Source organism: Centruroides sculpturatus, unplaced genomic scaffold (genome assembly GCF_000671375.1).
Source record: "Centruroides sculpturatus isolate CEXI.00-Female unplaced genomic scaffold, Cexi_2.0 scaffold400, whole genome shotgun sequence".
In the NCBI taxonomy this organism is placed as follows: Eukaryota; Metazoa; Arthropoda; class Arachnida; order Scorpiones; family Buthidae; genus Centruroides; species Centruroides sculpturatus.
Window position 1 is genome coordinate 216,099 of NW_019384654.1, and position 14,328 is coordinate 230,426.

Genomic DNA, 14,328 nt, shown 5'->3' on the forward strand with positions numbered 1-14,328 from the left:
ACTTAATTAAACGTATATATAATAAAATCTATTAATTAAAAAAATTAAAAAACTATTGAAAGTCGTTTTCGACATCAGAAACTAGCTTTAAATAACTTTACCGAAGAAAATACGTGCACTACAATGTTGTGTATTTAAAAATAAATTTGTAATTTTATTTTAGATAAAGTTAATTAATATTGCAAGAATACCTAAAAGAAATTACAGGTAATTCATATTTTCTTAATGAATTAGCCCACCATGTCACATAAGGTTTCTATCTTTGGAAACTGGTTCACAAAATCACTGTATGAGAAGGTAAATAAAAATGCAGTGCGATTATTTAACTCCACTTCTTGCAAAGGGCATGTTTGCAAATGTTTTAATTCCATTATATGTAACAATAAATGTTGTTTGGCAAATTAATACATTATACGTACAGATATCGTTGTCACTACAAGTAGCTAAATTTTGAATTTATTTACTTAATTTAAGATTTCTTAAATTTTCATTTGCCAGAAAGTCATTTTACAAAGAGAAAGAAAGATCATACAAATATCTACATTGACTCTTGTTGAAACATCAACTTTTCATTGTTACGCAGATTTTAGATTATCTGAAATTTACGAATTGTACAAACTGATATTTTATGAAGAAAGTAAATTTTAGTGTATAACAGTACGTATAAAAAATATAATGGTTAAATAAGAACGGAAATTAACTTAAAATAAAGGAAAACCAAGTATTAACGTTATTAACCAGAGCATTACACAAAATATCTGAATCCGTAAATTTAATGTAATGCAATGCATAATTTATTTTCTGGATAATGTAATTGTTATTTCATAAAAAGTAAATTTTCCAGATGAACTCTGTAAAACGCATTCTGAAATACAGCAATTTGAAATCGGAAGCATCCTATGAAAGTTTGCCTAATCAACGGCCTCCCTCTGATTGGCCAGAAAAAGGAGAAATTCATTTCGATAATGTCTCTTTGCAATACACCAAGGATGAAAATATTGTGTTAAAGAACTTAACATTTCATATTCACTCTGGAGAAAAGGTAAAACATCTGCAAATTGGAAGAGTATTGTTAATAATTATTTTCTGAATTGATGTATATTATAAATTAATTGCAGATAGGAATTGTTGGGAGAACAGGAGCAGGAAAGAGTTCTATAATTGCTGCGTTATTTCGCATGACAGAGCCTACAGGAACGATAACCATCGATGGTGTTGATATTAAAGATATTGGACTTCGAGATCTTCGTAGTAAAATATCCATCATTCCTCAAGTAAGTAAAAATTTATTCGATATGCATAATTCATATTTAATTATTTTTATACTTTTTTCATGATAAAATGATTTTATTTGCTTTTCTGTACGAAAACTTAATTTGTTAATTATGATAAAACACGTCGATATCGATGCAGATTACTAAGCCCAGAAGGTGTAATGTAATTTGAAAAACCTTATTATTAAGTAATGTGAAATAACTTGTGAAATGTAATGTGATTATTTTTCGAAAAAGTCACATTTATGAATATTGAAACACGATTATTTTTTTCTTAATAAATTAAAACCAGCAATTCGAAATATGAAAATTTCTGATGGTCTAAGTTAAACGAACATATACTTTTTAAAATATATTAAAGACACGAAACGACTACTTTTCATGCTTCATAGAAAGTTTCAAAAATATATGTATGATTTAATGAATTGCATTTTAACTTTAATGAAGAACTTTAATAAATCACAACAATTCTGATTGTGAGACTAATAGTTTTACGTATTTATTTAACAACTGTATACGAATCTCCATAAAATTATATCTTGATAATAAATAAGAGATGTGTTAATTAATATATCCACTTTATATTAAAAAATCATTTAATTTAAGAGAAAATCAAATACACTCAATCTTCGATTTACGAACTTAATTCATTACAGGAAGTTATACGGAAAGCGATTTTTTCTCAAACCGAAACAAATTTGCGCATAAGAAACAATGTAAAATGTATTACTCTGTACCAGAAGCTTAGAACAAATTGTTTTTTTTTACATTTTTATCTGTATTTTATTTATAAAAATGTTTACAAATACAATATAATATTGTGTATAATATAATATTATCTATAGACACACTAGTGAGATAAGCGGTTCTGTTCCTCAACACTGGAAGTTTTCATCTTGCCCATTGTGGTGAAAAAACCCCAATAAACTTCAGAATTTTGCATGTCTGTAGCCCCTAAACTCATTGCTTACGANTGTCTGCATATTGATATAATTTTAAATAATCTCTGAACATTTTACAACAAAAGTTTTCTCAAATTAATTTAACCTGGTTGTAATCATCATTGCAAAGACTTTTTCCAAATAATTCATTATGAAAGTATTGTTTTGATTTTCCATTTGATATTTTTGAAAATCAAATGGGAATCATAAATAGTAAAATTATGTAGCATAATAGAAATAAAGGTTTTGAAACTATAATTTAAGTTACAGCTATTATACAGCTACACAAAAGTGACATGTGATCCATAACTCTGATATCATCACTATCAAACTTCTCCTCACAAATATAGCAACAATGTCTACAATTATCAGAAATAGTATTTATATTTATTTCTACATAACTATTTTATTCAATAAAATATTTAATTGATTTTGGATGTCAATTTGAAATGCTTAACAGCATCTTTACCCAATAAAAAGTAGTATATAATTGTAAGGGACGAGCAGACCCAAAATAAAGTGTTATTTTAAATTTTAATTATTGGGAAATTCAATCATCTAACTTCGTTTTATCAGGTTAGGCTAAAAACCATAAAAATTATTTTCCATGGAGTTAGTTCCTTGTTGAGGAGGCTCCAGTTAGTCAGTGATGTCACTTGGAACTTTTGATAGAGTGTATATATTGGACGCCAGACCCTTAACCATGACCACCTGACCTCATGGAAAAAATCCAAGAGGAATAACAAGAGAGAATGGAAAAAATAACTGAAGTCAGTCATCTTCCAACGTCTGTCCACCAAAGTCGTCCTCCTGGATTAATACCGTGACAAAGATCGTGCCTCTTTAAGGATATCATCCCCACTTCCGTGCCTCCACATCTCTGTGCTCCTGTAAACAGACAAGATCCAGAACAATTTGATTGAACATTCCATCGGTGGTTTCATCTTATGACAGATTTTCGACCCAGAAGAAAGGTATTTATCAACCCGCGATTCGTTTGTAAACTCTCTCTCTTGAACGGCCTAGTATAATTAGGGGGCTATACCAGAAATCGAATATATCTGCATTTTTTTTGGTTCTTATTAAAATTGTTATTTGTTAGAAAATATGGAATCTAAGTGAGTCACTACCTTGTCTCTCTCCTCACCTCTACTCCGAATCTCACCTTTCACATGCTACTGCTCATGTAATGTAAAGTCACGATTTCCGAGTCCTGAAAGACTCGGTGGTGTCACATCCTGACGTGGTGTCAAAGAGACACTGACCCTATGGTCACATAATAAAGTATCATAATTTTTAATAACAATCGAATAACCTATCAGTTTAAGAATCTGAACAGTTTTAGTGAAACTAGAATTAAGGTCTACCCCATATACAGAAACTTCTAAAATTTATTCAAAGTTGTTATATACACAGACAATGGACATTTTAAAGTGAATATTGTTATTGTGTCTTTTTAATTGGCATATATTAGTTTAACCTTTGGTGGACTTTTGATTTGACAATATTTTCAAACTCGAAAGTGCTACCATTATCAAAACATAGCACAAATAGAAACTCCTTATAAAAGGTAATTTCTGAAATTATCAATTACATCAATGTATACTTAGACATAATGTGAATAAAGTTGACTTAAGCATTTAGTTTGCACTTTTATACATACGATAATAAATTATTATTACCATAATAGATACAATATACTGTATTACTATTAACAAAAACACTTTGTTTTTATTGAATGCAGTAAAGACCAAAAGAAAGCTTTTGAATTGAACTCAAACTTCTTTGAGTTCTTGTAGGTACAGATGTTTCATGCACAACAAACTTAGTGAATACTGGAGTGTGTATTTGTGTGTTTGGAAATTTTGGTATGTTTTTTTAATATCTGTTTTGTTTAATACTTCGAAATTAAGATCATGTAAGAGTAAAAAAAGAGCTTTAAAAATTTTTATTTTAATAACGAGCAAAATTTCTACTATATTTTTACCCATCGAGAAATGACAAATCTTTCACGTTCTTCATACTTTATTCATCAAAAGTAATAGCATCAATGCGAATTGTGTATAAATTCCCATGCTAAATTTTGTTTTTTAACCCATGTTTAACATTTCAATATTTCAGACTAATTGATAATATAAATGCTTTTAATATAATATCTCCTTTAATAATTTAGAATTGTGTCACACACAATTCTAAATTATTTCTGAAATATTTTAGTGTTTGCTGGGCATAAAGATTTTTCAGCGGGAAAAATATGCATCTCCTTGCCCTATTTTTGTAATAAAGATATTTGACGCATATAATGATCCACAAAATTGAAATTCATACAGCAATACCATGCTGTTTGACAGGTTGCATCTTGTTAGCTTCAAACCAAAAAATTTCAGCAGTTTTAACGTACTTTCGATTGTGGATAGCCTTTTTATCCCAATAGAGCTCCCAACAGCAATTTATCAACATTTTGACCATAATGAGTAGTCGTAGTGAAATAGATTTCGTTCAGAAATTAACTACAGGAAATATTGCTATTCTTTTCTGCGAGAAATTATTACAATGTTTAATACTTTTTGTGGTTTTTGGTTTGACATATTTTAGATAAAATCTATTTCAATTACTCTTTGCATAAACAGACAAAAGTTCTGCTTGCGTTTTTAAGTTACATGCAAATGCGACCAGAAGTTTGCTACTTACATATAAAAATGTTTTGGTTGATTTTTAAAAGTAATAAGATAATAATTATTATATTAAATACAGCTTCGCTTAAATTATTGATTTCTTTTTTTCACAGTGAGAAGTCCAGTATTTTCTCATTTGAGTGTATCTCTTTACGGACTAACAACAATTAGAGCATTTAATGCTGACAGCAAATTTAAATCTATGTTTAATAAGTATCAGGATAACCACACTGCAACGTGGTTTCTTTACATGGCATTAAATCGATGGCTTTCCATATACGGTAATATCATTTGTTTCATAAATCTAATTATCACTGTTATCGTTTTAGGTGTTTCAAATAAAGCAGGTGAGTGAATATATTTATATATTTATAGTTTATAAAATAAATAATTTTTAATATGTACTTCTGGCTTTAGTTAATGCAGGAAGCCAAATTGGACTTGTATTGAATTATGGAATACTAATAATAATACGTTTTCAACACCTTATTGGAGTGACATCCGAAGTGGAGTTTCAGGTATTACATAGTTACTCAATTAAATTAAAAATTATAATTTAAAACGAAACAGTCAGATTTCTTTATCGGGCGATATGAAATTTTTTGACAAAGATAAACTTTTTGTAAGAGAATATTTTCTTATAACCACACAGCACATATTTTACTTATTATTTTATCCTACATATATTAAAAAAATAATGCCTAATAAAGAAATTCTTATGTTGGTTTGATAACACTGGTATTATTAAATTTAAAAATGTTTTTATTCAGTTACTAAATAGTCAAAAAAATATTGAAAAATACTGCGAATACTTGATGAATGTGTTTTACTCTACACAGTAACATCGACAAAATTATGAAACGCATTTATCAAAGAAAGCATTTATCAAACAATTTCCACTGAATAACCTGTATTCAGTGGAAATTGTTGTAGTGATATTGGACCTACTCGTCTCCCCCTGAGTTCACTTTGCCAAAGGACTATATCGGGAGGTTGTGTACAATGTGAACTGTCTTATATATATATATATATATATATATATGTTGCTAGTTTTATATTTATATGGTTTATTTTTGATTGTGCATGTTTTGCTTGGAAGAATGCTAAAGTTAAGTTTCAAATAGAATGTTAAAAAACAAGCTTAAAATTAAAAAAAATGTTAAGAAAAAATTTTGAACACTGTAACAGATACGTAAGTTATTCAAATGCTGAAAAGTTTAATAGATTCATTACTTTTTATAATAAGTTCCTTTAACTCAGATACCTTCAAACTATCATCTATTGCGCCAAAAAGCTCTTCTCTCACGATCCACAGATCAACATTTTAAACACTTTTTACGCTTAACATTCCGCTGTGAAATTTTGTTGTCGACAAAGTGAAAAAATATTTATACCCCCTTTTCAAAGAAAAACCTGTATATTCTTTTAACCTTTGTACATGTCCCAACTATCCTGTCAGCTGTGCCAATGTAGGTGATTTTATATTACTACAGCTCCTTTTAAAAAAAGTATAAAGAAAAAAAATTTGAAACATTTTTTTAATCTTCTCAAAGAGCGAACTTTTTCTTAATTACAAAGAAAAACGAGAGAACAAAAAGCAATCAAAAACTTTATATTTTACTAGCCGTTACCCGCAACTTCGCCCGGAGAGGTTGTGCAAGCAAACCCAATTTATATTCAGTATTTCAACAACCATAGTAATTGTTATATAAGACTTACCGCTGGAATGATGAGAATTGGCGAGCATCAAACGAACTAATTTCAATTTGATCAATTTTCTGGAACTTTTATAATCGTTTTATAATCGAACCAATATGCAATAACAAATATGACTTTAAAACGGTTCGAACATTTGGTTAAGTGTCTGAAATGTCAATTTAATACACCTAATAACTCAATGAAGACGAAACGTTGTTGAAAACAAAACACACATCTAAAATAGTACAGGAAAAGCCGTTCATCAGGTTTAGCCTTAATGCTTTCCCTCTCTCGTTGCTAGGGAATTTCGAAAAATCCTTCTTAGTGCTAATTTTCACGACGTTCTCTAACTGTGTACCAAGTTTCACACCTTTAGGTTTAGCGGTTTGCTCTGGGCAATGGTGAATCAGTGACTCAGTCAGTCAGTCAGAACAAGTAATTTTATATATTTAAATTTTCTATTTTCTTTTACAATATGCATCGCTTTTTAAAATAAATTTTTAAAATTATTTCGACACTTCTGGCTAAAATATATTTCTCTCCATAATCTAATTATTTATGCATATCTTTTCTACTATTTCGAGTAATTTCAATATTAAGTCCGAATAGATTTTGAAAATTTGTTGCATTCGATTACTTTTTCTTTTGCATTTTTTGTTTAGTATATTATTATTAAATTTAAAAAAAATAAATTTTTTATCTTTTTACTCTTCTCAGAAATTTTAATTAATTATTACTTTCTTAATTTAAATGCTTGTAACTTATACAAGGATTTCAACCGAAGATACTTACCTTCTCTCGTTTCTTTTAAATATTTTAATTGAAATCTAAGTAAATAATTTATCTTAAAACTAAACAGTTTATTATAAATTGTTTTAAAGCGCTTTAACAAACGATAAGAGTTTTTGATCTCCGAGTAACGTGCATTTTATTGTACAAGTACTTATTTAAATGAAAAATTATTTACAGATTTTTAAACAGTGTTTATTTTAGTTTCTTAAATTCGTTGTATTTATTCTAATATTTAACTTAAATTTTTTTGACTTTTATGACATAACAAGGAAAAGTATTTTAATCTTGTAGTAATTCATGTTGATGGTTTAAAAATATTCGGCTTTCATACAGCTTAAACACAAAAAAGTCTGAAAAGGCAAATAAACCATTGTGTACATATTAGTGATGTAACGATATTAAAATTCTTTTGATTTCGTTTTTTGACTCTTTTGAATACTTTCTGAAATTCATTTTACTTTTGAAAAATTAAAGATTTGTATTAAAGTATTTACATCCATTAATAAATAAATATCAAGCTTACGAATGGAAAAACGTTACTAACACTAAATGGAGTTTGGCAAATTAATACATCACACGTACAGATATCTTTCTCACTACGAGTAGCTAACTTTTGAATTTATTTACTCAATTTAAGATTTCTTAAATTTTCAAATGCCAGAAAGTTTTTTACAAAGGGTAAGAAAGATCATACAAATACATACATTGACTTTTGTTGAAAATTCAATTTTTCATTGTTCTGCAGATTTTAGATTATTCGAAAGTTACAAACTGAAATTTTATGAAAAAAAAGTAAATTTTAGTTTATATATGTACTGTACATAGAAAATATAATGGTTTAATAAGAATAAAAATTAATTTAAAATGAAGGAAAACTAAGTATTAACGTCGTTAACTGGCCCTTTTCTGAAAATATCTGTATCAATAAATTTAATGAAATGCTACGCATAATTTATTTTTTGGATAATATAATTGTTATTTCATAAAAAGTAAATTTTCCAGATGAATGCTGTAAAACGCATTCTGAAATACAGCAATTTGAAATCGGAAGCATCCTACGAGAGTTTGCCTAATAAACGACCACTATCTGATTGGCCAGAAAGAGGAGAAATTCATTTCGATAATGTTTCTTTGCAATACTCCACGGATAAAAATATTGTGTTAAAAAACTTAACATTTCATATTCGCTCCGGAGAAAAGGTAAAACATCTGCAAATTGGAATAGTATTGTTCGTAATTATTGCCTGAATTGGTGTTTATTATAAATTAATTGCAGATAGGAATTGTTGGGAGAACAGGAGCAGGAAAAAGTTCTATAATTGCTGCGTTATTTCGCATGACAGAGCCAACAGGAACGATAACCATCGATGGTGTTGACATTAAAGACATTGGACTTCGGGATCTTCGTAGTAAAATATCAATCATTCCTCAAGTAAGTAATAATTAATTCGATATGTATAATTTGTATTTAATTATTTTCATATTTTTTTCACGTTAAAAATGTTATTATTTTCTTTTTCCTACGAAAATTTAATTCGTTAATTATTTTAAAACATGTCCATGATGATGTAGATTGCTAAGCCAAAAAAAAGTGTAATGTAATTTGAAAAATACTTATTATTAAGTAATGTGAAGTAACTACTGAAGTATAGTGTGATCATTTTTCGAAAAAATCACATTTATGTACCTTGAGGCACGATTATTTTTTTTTAATAAATCAGAATTAGCAATTGGAAATATGAAAATTTCTGATGGTGTAAGTTAAACAAACATATACTTTATAAAATATATTAGAGAAACGAAACGACTACTTTTCCTGCTTCATAGAAAGTTTCAAAAATATAGGTATGATTTAATGAATTGCATTTTAACTTTAATATAAATTCTGATTGACAGACAAATAGTTTTACGTATATATTTAATATCTTTATACCAATATCCATAAATTTATATTTTGATTATGAATGAGAGATGTGTTAATAAACAATTTCACTTTCTATAAAATTCGTATTTAATTTAGACGAAAATCAAATCCACTGAATCTTCAATATAGGAACTTAATTCATTACAGGAAGTTACAGTAGAACGTCGATTATTTGAAAGTCAATTATCCGAAACGTCAGTTGTCCAAAAGAATTCCAGTCCGCAAATTTAAATTATTCGCCAGTGCTATGACGCTGCAATCTTTGGCTATGTCTTGGGCGACTTAAATATTTTACGTTTCTGATACTAAATTAACTTCTGAAGTATAATTTTTTATTGTTTTTATATTTTTCAATATATTTATTTTATTTGTACAAAATAAAAAATAATTTTTTATGATAGAATAGTCTTCGTTAGGCTTAACATTGACGAAAATTCAAGGCGAAGCGACACGCCGAAATATCGATTTTCGGAATAACCCCAGTCCCTAATTGATTCCAATAATCGACGATGTACTGCATTTGGAAACCGATTTCTTCTTAAACCGAAACAAATTTTCCCATAAGAAACAACGTAAAATCTACTTATTCGTACCAGAACATTAAAACAAATTTAGTTTTACATTTTTAGCTGTATTTTATCCATAAAATTGCTTACAAATACAATTTAATATTGTGTATAATATAATATTATCTATAGACACACTAGTGAGATAAGCGGTTCTGTTCCTCAACACTGGAAGTTTTCATCTTGCCCATTGTGGTGAAAAAACCCCAATAAACTTCAGAATTTTGCATGTCTGTAGCCCCTAAACTCATTGCTTACGAAGAAAATTTTAATGTTAATGTAATTAAACATAAAAAAAAAATGCTTAAAACTGAAACAAGACGAAAGAAATGCGTTAATTTTGAAGAAAAAGCTTCAAATTTTATTTTCCTTTGTCTGGCCTTTCTGTGAAATCTGATGCTGATGAGTCATTGTTTACATAGCTGGATGACCTTGAACACAGCTGGAGTTTGATTTCCCGGGACATTCTCATAGATGTCTCAGCAGGCAATGGGTTTATAGTAGGGTGAATACTAGCTGGCCATATATTTTTAATATTTTTGAAAAATTCAAATTTTAATTGCGATTTCTGAACCCCCGACTTAATTAAACGTATATATAATAAAATCTATTAATTAAAAAAATTAAAAAACTATTGGAGGTTGTTTCTGACGTCAGAAACTAGCTTTAAATAACTTTACCGAAGAAAATACGTGCACTACAACTTTAGAACAATGAATAAAATTTGATATCTGAATCGGATTAAAAACAATTAAGCGTTAATCGTGCGTCATTAAAAGTAGATTAAAATCGCGATAACATTTTTTCGCGCGGGAAAAAATTTTTGAAAAAATTTGGAGACCTAAAAAACATTCCAACAATAAAAAAAAAATATTTCAGAGGATCCAAACGCCCGAGTTTTCTGTAACGCTATGGAACTTGTCCGAGATAACTCGGGAAGTGTCCTTAAATTAAATTAGATATTAATACTATAATATGTAATATTAATAAATATTTGTTATTTACTTTCAGTTAAGCTAAGTATCTTAATTACTAATTATTGGATGTTATTTACGTTACGAGAATGTCAGTTAACGCGGTTTTTATGAGTTAATTTCATTTAAATTCAATTGTGACGCGAACTTGATGTAATTGTGTAATTTAAATTGAAAAGAAACCCGAAGCAGTTTTTTCTTGCATGCCTATTGAAATTTTATTTGACGAAAAATGTCTTGAATGGTTCGTGTTGTGACGTCTAAAGAGAAAAGGCGGATCTCGGCATCACTGTTTAAACGTAAAACTTGTCGTTGATTCGACTTTCTTTAACAGAGGAAGTATAAAAAGTTAACTATTGATGGCCAGCAATTCCGAGTAGATTGTTTGGAAAACGAGTTATTGTATAGCAAATGAAGCAAATAACGCTTTTATGATTTTTTTCGGAAACAGGGAAATTTGTAAATCGAAGTTTTACCGTATACACTAATATTAATTTTATAAATTTAATGTTAGTATATTTATAGTGTATAGACACTCCTTGATAAAAGTGTAGAAATTCTATTAGTTGTCGATTCAAAAAAATAAATATTTTTTATTTGCAGAGATAACAATTATAAACTAATATATAAGATGTAATCAACTAATTAATTGTCATCAAAAAATTTATCTATGAAACAATAAGGAAGTGTTAAACAGTCTCCATAAAATGAAGCCGATCATTTATAATTGTCCAATGAATAATGTGACATTTCATATCGAGTGAAGAAAAATTTCTTTGGACACGTTATGCGTTAAATACCACGGGTAGAAATAAATGTAATCCTGAAAACTGCAACAGAGTATATGCGCAAAAGTCGTTAATGTGTTCATTTTCAGTCCGATCGAAAAAATATAATCAGTTTACTGATAGCATAGAGCAGTTGACTAAACAAACCGAAACATGCAGCACGATGTACTGTTTCGAATTCTACAGTAGTTCTGAAAAATTCAATTCACACAACTTATTAAATGTTACAAAAATACAAATATTTCCATAATTTGGCTTCATACTGATTTTACTTATTGCCAATAACAACATTTACCTGATATCTAAATTACATACCAATCAGAATATGAAACAATATTAATCTACTAATTTCTCAGCAATCAGATTAAATTTTCAAAAATTCAATCTTACACAAAGTGTTTTAAAAAACCATGAAATGAGTTAATTTCAACGTTGCTTATGTGTATATGCTTTATTGCATCTCGTTTATTCTACGATAATTATTGATGTAACGTATTTTGATATTTATCTTCGTTTGTTTGTTTCATTAAGTCATGACAACACAACACTTGAGCGATCTCCTTAGGGGGATGCCTTTCGAGAGGACTTTTTAAGACTAACTGGCCCATATTTAGGCCTTAGAGACATACAGAAAACCATATACAGTAGAGCGTCGATTATCCGAAAGTCAATCATCCGAAACGTCAATTATCCGGAAGAATTCCAGTCGGCAAATTTAAATTTTCGCCGCCAGTGCTGTGGCACTGTAATCTTTGGCTATGTCTTGGGCTACTCAAATATTTTACGTTTTTGATACTAAATTAACTTCTGAAGTATAATTTTTTATTGTTTTTATATTTTTCAATATATTTATTTTGTTTGTANACTGATATTATTAAATTTAGAAATGTTTTTATTCAGTTACTCAATAGTCAAAAAAATATTAAAAAATACTGCAAATATTTGATTAATGCGTTTAATATAGCCTACACAGTAACATCGAAAAAATTATTAAACGCATTTATCAAAGGATGGCTATAGTAAATATCCTGTATACAGTGGAATCCTGTTGTAGTGATATTGCATGTACCCGCTTTTCTTTCAAGTTGGCCTTGCCAAAAGACTTATTCGTGAGGTTGTGTACAATGTGATCTGTCTTATATATATATGTGTTGCTAGATTTATATTTATATGGTTTATTATTTATTGTATGTGTTCAGCTTCGACAAATGCTAAAGTTAAAATTCAAACAGAATGTTAAAAAAATGGTTAAAATTTAAAAAAAGATGTTAAGATAAAAATTTCGAACACTGTAACAGATAAGATTCGAATGCTGGAAAGTTTAATAAAATCATTACTTTTTATAACAAGTTCCTTTTACTCCGATAACTTCAGACTATCGTCTATTGTGCGACAAAGCTCTTCTGTCACGATCCACAGATTTACCTCTTTAACTCAGTTCTTTAACTCGCTTAGCATTCCGTTGTGAAATTTAGTTTCCGACAAAATAAAAAATTTTCCCATCCCTTTTTCGATGTAAAAACCTGTATATTCTTTAAACCTTTGTGCGTGCCGCAACTATCCTCTTGGCTGCGCCAATGTAGGTGATCCTATATTACTACAGATCCTTTAAAAAAAGTTTAAACACGAAGGATTCGAATCATTGTTTTAACCTTTCCAAAATCGAAATTTCTTCTTAATTTCAAAGAACAAATGAAAGAACAAGAAGCAATCAAGAACTTTATATTCTATTTCACTTTTTCCTCTTACAATATCTATCGCTTTTTAAAATGAATTTTTAAAAATAATTTGACATTGCTTGGCTTTAGTATATTTCTTTCCATAATCTTATAATTATTCCTGCCTGTTGAATATTTATGCATATCTTTTTCATTATTTCGAGTAATTTCATCATTGATTCCAAATAGATTTTGAAACTTTGTTGAATTCGGTTTCTTTTTTCTTTTGAATTTTCCGTTCAGCGTATTATTATTAAATTTTAAATTAAAAAAACAAAATTTTTTTATCTTTTTACTCTTCTCAAAAACTCTAAATATCACTTTCTTATTTAAATAATTGTACCTTATCCCAGGATTTCAACCGAGATATTCACCTTCTCCCATTTCTTTTAAATATTTTAATTGAAATCTAATTAAATAATTTCTCTTACAACCTAATTCCATGTTATAAATTGTTTTACAGCGCTTCAACAATTGAGAAGAGTTTTTGATTTCCGAGTAATACGCATTTTTGTACAATTACTTATTCAAATGAAAAATTATTTACAGATTTCTAAACAGTATTTATTTAAGTTTCTTAATTTCATTTTGTTTCTTCTAATGTTTAACTTTAAATTAGTGATGTAACGAATATTCGGCCACTAATCGGTATTCGGCCTATTCGGCCTATTTTTCGCTATTCGGCCGAATACCGAATACCTAAAAACAGGAGTAAGAAATAACAAAACACAGTAAATTAATTCATTTTGGTAACTTTTATCAATGCTGAACATACATTTCAAGATCGAGAAAGCGCAATTTTTTGCTTATTTATGTAAAAGATCAAAGGAAAAGTAATATAACTAAGTTATTTTTTAAGAGATCAAAAAAGGGTAACAAATAAAATGAAAACTACCTACTTATTATGTAGTTTAGTCATCTGTATACCCGTATATAAAAGAACAAGTCCTGATAGGATAATTAACGCAGAGCCAAAAC

General features: G+C 28.5%; 1 protein-coding gene across 6 annotated transcripts in view; it reads left to right on the forward strand.

Annotated features, from left to right (window-relative positions):
- Positions 1 to 14,328, forward strand: part of LOC111626373 (multidrug resistance-associated protein 4-like) — a 169,210-nt gene that overhangs the window by 132,518 nt on the left and 22,364 nt on the right. For all 6 annotated transcript variants that reach the window (XM_023369722.1, XM_023369721.1, XM_023369718.1 and 3 more), the window contains 2 exons: positions 845 to 1,042; positions 1,119 to 1,274. In XM_023369722.1, coding sequence (XP_023225490.1) covers positions 845 to 1,042; positions 1,119 to 1,274 — 354 coding nt within the window. The remainder of the gene's footprint in view (positions 1 to 844; positions 1,043 to 1,118; positions 1,275 to 14,328) is intronic.